Source organism: Sarcophilus harrisii, chromosome 3, assembly GCF_902635505.1.
Source record: "Sarcophilus harrisii chromosome 3, mSarHar1.11, whole genome shotgun sequence".
Classification (NCBI taxonomy): Eukaryota; Metazoa; Chordata; class Mammalia; order Dasyuromorphia; family Dasyuridae; genus Sarcophilus; species Sarcophilus harrisii.
Genome location: NC_045428.1, coordinates 230,989,675 through 230,995,674, shown reverse-complemented (window position 1 = coordinate 230,995,674; position 6,000 = coordinate 230,989,675). Strand labels below are relative to the sequence as shown.

Sequence of the window (6,000 nt, the reverse complement as noted above, 5' to 3'; positions counted from 1 at the left end):
CTAAATGATCCTCTCAAGGTAGTGATTTCCATGTTGAACTCTTCAACACTCATATTTGTTTGTTTTCCCCTCATTAATCATTTCCACAAAATCACCAATATAGATATCATATACTACCATTGGACCATCATGTCAGAATTCATTGAATATTGTAGATATTGCTTTTAAAAAGTGTCTTTATTTTCAATACAAATGTGCATATGTGCAATTAGGTGGTCCAGTGCAGTGGATATAATGCTGGACCTGGGGGCAGGAAGACCCAAGTGCAAATCCTGTTACTCATCCTGTCACTTATTAGCTGGGTGACCTAGGAAAATTACTTAACTTCTCTCTAGTTCTGGGGATAATAATAGCATTTATTTCCAAGAGCTGTTGTATGGTAAAATAAGATATTCATATATTTGTTATTATCATGCATGTAGTCTTAACTTGTGATAAACCCTGTTGGTGGTTCAGTTATTTCTAGTGGTATCTGACTCTTCATCATCCTCTTTGGAGTTTTCTTAGCAAAAATACTAAACTATCTTTGCTATTTCTTTTTCCAGCTCATTTTAAAGATGAGGAAATTGAGGCAAACTGGGTAAAGTGACTTGCCCCGGGTCACACAAATAATAAGTATTTGAAGTCAGATTTGAACTCAGGGTGATGTGTCTTCTGGACACACACCTGATAGTCTATCCACTGTGCTAACTAGCTGCCCTGACAGGCCCTATAACCTAATGTAAAATAGTAATCTAACTCATAAAATATTTGAAAATCAAATCAAACATGTACAACCTAAACATGTACAAAACCTAACAATCTAATTTTTACAGTAAACATAATGCCCTTTAATGCAGAAATCTAACATGAGATCATTAACTTTGCCAAAAAATAGGGTTTAATGGCTTAAATACATCTTCCCCCCTTGCTAATATTGGTACTAAAAAGGCACTAATTTTGACGTAGCTATAACAAACATACACATAACATACTTAAGTATTTTGCTATACTAATAATTATAAATTACTTATAAAGGAATTATTTATGAATCAAAAAATAGGATTTGATTATAGGATTGCCTTTTGAATCACTGAATTCCACTCACAAAATGTTTCTTCATTAAATTTAAATAATATTTCCATCTACAAAGTAAATTCTATAGATTTCTTTCAGAGAAAGTAATGAAAGCACAGTGATTTGTGATCTTATAACAGTAATATCAACTGATTTCACAGCACTGATTAGTAGAGAACATTCTTGGTTAATGTGGTGAACAATTTACAAAAGTAAAATATGAACTGTATAGAATAAAACATGTCTTTTCATAAATGATTTAAAAATGTGTGTATAATTTTTACAAGTTCCACATTTAAATAGCCCTTATTCAAGTATTCTTATTTTTCTTTTCAAATATTTTCTTTTATCTAAGTTGTAAAATAGTTTTTTTTTTTTTAAATATAAAAATAAAGTAATCTATGTCAGACTAAAAGGTACATTGAAGTTTGACTTAAGAAATCAGCTGCTAATTTTAATGAAAACCTGATATGGGATTCAAAACAAGTTTAGATGCCATTCTAAGTTAAACAATTTTGACAGAATTATACAAACATTTTTGGTGTTAGATACTTGAAATAAACTCCCAATAAGCTGACATTGTGACAACATGTTATAACATTATTAACGTTTATCCACAAATCTTGTTGATTCCCACCCAACACTCAACTCAATATTTCTAAAAATATGCCTATGCAAATATGTTCTAATATACAATATACCTCCTTACAAACACTTAAGTAGCCATAAATAAAACTTTATTCTTTAATTTCATTTACAAGCTACCAAGCACTATGTATTTTACATAGCACTAGACACTTAAAATAGTTGCAGTCACAGGAATATCCAGACTGAATAGAAAGCTGTGAATAAAGTAAAGGATCTTAAGATAAAAGCAAAATAATACTGAAATAGGTGGCAAAGAGGCATTTGTGCCATGATAAATCACACTTGTAATGTTGCTTCGGTTCTGGTTAAAACAAAGACTGAGCGCCATGCGATTCTCAGCTTTATTGTTTGCAGTCTGGCTAAAGTCTGTACAGTCATTTTGTTTTTTGCAATTATTAAAATAAAAAAGTTAAAAACTATAGCAGCAACAAGCAAACCTTGTGACAGGAAGGCAAGGGTTAAGAACTAAAAAGTTTATACAATGTGCTTAAGAAAGTTTGTATAGTTTATCTTCCATCAGCTGGAGTTCGACTGAGGGACAACATGATTCTGGCAAATCGTTCACACAGCTCATGTGTGGAATATGAAGGTAATTTTGGCAGCTCATTGAAACCTTTGATCTCTGTAGAACAATCAAGTAATTTTGGCAGGAAGTCAGTCAGCTTTTCTTGGAGGTTGGCTGTAAATACAAAAAAAAAATGTTATTTTAACCATGTTGGGAAAAGCAATTCATGAAAATAATATTTTAAACATTAGTTTTTAATCAGGAATTAAATAAGTTAACATTAAACTTCAAAATGTATTATTTAAAAAAAAAGTTAACATTTTCCAAAAGAAATAATGGTACTCTGTATAACTCAGTTCATGATTGAAATAAAAGTAGACAAATTCAAAAACATTAATTAGTGAGTTGAAAGTCTAGAAATATGAACAAATATCATTTTATGAAAAATCTAACCATGGCTAATCTTAAAAACAGACAAAAATAAAATTTTAGGAGGGAAAATTACTAATGATTAGAAATATCAGGAAAGGCTTAACTTAGGAAATAGTATATGAGCTGCTCTTTGAATGAACTTGGAGATTCTAAGAGGTGAACATGGACAGTAAATTTAAAGTGGGGGAGGGAAGAGTAAAGCTATAATAGAATTTGGTCAAATTCAGGGAATGGTTACAAGGGCAGGTTATATCACAGGATATGTAAAGGGTGAATTTAGAAATTCAGGTTGGAGAAGGTGCTAGGAATCAGTCTTTGAAAGGATGGGCTAAGAAGTTCCTATTTTATTATCAAATAAAAGAGCAATCACTGACTACTTCTGAATAGAAGAATGACATAATAAGGTTTGCATCTGGACAGACTTGCATGAAATATGAAGAGCAAAACGAGCAGAACTAAGGAAACCCTGAGTATAGTTATAGTAATCCTATTTTAAGAAACACTTTGAGTGAATAAGTCATTTTGACTATTATAAATACATATAAATACCAAATTAACTACAAAGAACATATATGGAGGAAGATGCTATCTGTATCCAGAGAAAGAATTGATAAAGTATGTAGAGAATGATTTTACAAATATGAACACATTTTTATCTAACGGTAGCCATCTCTAAGGTGGGGAGGGAAAGAAAAAAATGAATTTCTATGATAACTTTATAGATATTTAACAGAACAGCATGTGGTACATAAATGATTTGCAGTTTCATGTGCAATTACCTTTTTGTTATTATACTACATTATGGAAATGCTTGCTTTATTCCATAAATTTAAAATGGAATAAAAATTTAAAAGAAACATTAATTTGGCAATTGTATACAAAATAGATTGGAAACAAAGAGATCAATTAGTAGACTATTACAATAGTTTAGGGCAAGAGTGATGAAAATCTAAATTACAATGGTGCTTAAGGAAATGGGAAAAAAAGATGGTTGCAAGATTAATAGAAACAGAATTGATGAGATTTGGCAATTGTTAGATATGTAAAAAGAGTGAGTGAGAGGAAAGAAGCATGGATGAATCCAAGGATGGAAGAACAATGGCATCTTTAAGAAAAATAAGGATTTACACTTACGTTCCATTTCTTGCCCAAGATAGGAACACCAGCGATTTCTCATATCTTCTACAGCAACTATATCTTTTTCTTCCATTTCATCCACAAGTAATAATGGCAAACATGGGACAATAAACTCATTCATAATAAACAATCCATTGTTTACTTCTTGATCCTCTCCAGATTCAAACAGTTCTGCTGCATGCTCATTTAATTTCTTTATGAAATATAAAATGAGAAATTTTTTCTTACTAAATTTATTATATTGATATTGAATACAAAATAAATCATGTAATCATAGGCTTATAATTAAAGGAGTATCATAAATGTTTAAATATGGCAATCACAATACATTCAATTGGCAACTTTTAAAACAGAAAATAAATTTTTAAGCATCGTTTTAAGTATTATTTTCATTGCTGCTAAGGTGGAAAAATATTTATTTTATACTATTAATCCAAGAATTTAAAATATGGTAAAATATATATCAATAAAAAATTCAGTAAGAAAGGAAATTGTAGCAAGCTATATATAGCTTCAAGAAAAAATCATCAAAAGACACTTTGCTTGGTGATTTACAAAAAAAACTTATGTAGAATTCAATCTTTGTTCTTCAGGAATCCAAATATGTACACACACACAGATACACACACACACACACACACTGTTGCAAAGTACTAGAATGCATCAAAAGTTGCAAACTATAATCCTTTACTAGTATCATTTTAAAAATATCCATTGCACAACAGTTTTTGTGTAAAGATAATCTCTTTAAATCTTAAAAAGCATTTTATTTTAGAGTGGTTATATGTTTTTACATAAATACAGCATTTTTTTTTATCCAAGTAAATAATTATATCATTGAAAATATTTGGGTAAAAGTAAGATTTCTTTCCCATTACTACTAGGGAGATGTTATCCTTGAATCTTTACACACTATCATTTAAAAGGGAAAAATTTCATAAATAAGACACTATCTGCTTTTTGATAAATCCCTTGCACAGTTCTAAAGCACTAAATGCCTTTATTTAAATATTACTAGGCCAGATATCAAGCTATAAGCAGATCTTTTTAAACTTAATAAAGGTGGAAAAGTACAGTTGAGGTCTTCAATGAAAGACCTAAAACAAAATTATTTTGGGATGCGCCATTAAGACTGTTGAATTTAATAAGTTCAAAAGAACACGACTGAAGTTTTAGTCTAATATGCAAATTAATTTTAAGAAAATATTTTCATGATAGGTAGCAATATTACAAACTTATGTCCCCATTTGATTTTTAACAGACTTTTCAAAGATATAATTATTATCTAATGCAGAAGTGTCAAATGTCACAGCACAAAAATTCATTCGTATGAAACAGATTAAAATATAATTGAACATATCTGTATTTAAATGCAGGGAGAGAGAAAAAAAACGCATAGTAAAGAACAGTGGAAAACAAAAGGAAGCATAAAAAACATTGAAAACAATGTGTATTGCATATTTTAAAAACACATACAACATGAAATAGAAATTCAAGTTTTTATACTGAATCCTCTGTTATGTTGTACACATGGACTTTTTTTTTTGTCTTTTTAATTTAAGTTAAAAAAGAATAACTTAAAACAATAATATGGAAATGTTTAACAAAATAATAAAAATACAATATAACATTCACAATGTTTTTGCAATCTTTTCTAATTAGATTCTATTTGAGTTTGACACTACTGCTCTAATATAGGAAATATATTGCTGTCTCAAAACAGATTAAACTATCACATTTCACTGATACACATTCTTAAAAATATGCTTAATAAGTAAAATAAATGAACTATATATATACATTTGGAAACTATGTATATTTGGGTAATCTGCTGTATGAAAAATAAACCTATTTTAAGAATTCATAATAGAAAAAGTTATGGTTGATAAGAAGTGAAATTATGATAAGGAGTGAAATTAAAATTAGCTGAATCTAATGTCACTTGCATTTCCCAACGAATAATGTTCCAAATAATGAAGCTAACTTGAAGAAACAAGGATAAAAGATGAAAATGTCTATGGATGCTATCTCCTGGGAACATGGACATTGAAAGTATTGGAAAAACAATTAAGATCTCTTAAGGATACAAAAAAGTAGTGAATTATAAAACAATTTTAGACATAATGATAAAAATAATAATATAATCACAGTTAAGGAAATGCTTTAAATACATCAGTTAATCAGATCAGCACACTGAAATAACAATAAAATGTTTATGTCTT

The 6,000-nt window shown here is 29.2% G+C and overlaps 1 protein-coding gene across 10 annotated transcripts in view; it reads right to left on the bottom strand.

Moving 5' to 3' along the window:
- Positions 1-1,776: 1,776 nt before the first annotated feature.
- USP25 (ubiquitin specific peptidase 25) overlaps positions 1,777-6,000 on the bottom strand; it is a 183,872-nt gene continuing 179,648 nt past the window's right edge. For 9 of the 10 annotated variants that reach the window (XM_031959170.1, XM_031959171.1, XM_031959172.1 and 6 more), the window contains 2 exons: positions 3,776-3,971; positions 2,004-2,383 (listed from right to left, as the gene is read on the bottom strand). In XM_031959170.1, coding sequence (XP_031815030.1) covers positions 2,211-2,383; positions 3,776-3,971 — 369 coding nt within the window. In that variant the 3' untranslated portion in view covers positions 2,004-2,210. Of the gene's footprint in view, positions 2,384-3,775; positions 3,972-6,000 lie in introns of all 10 variants that reach the window. The other variant, XM_031959168.1, reaches the window with a different exon arrangement.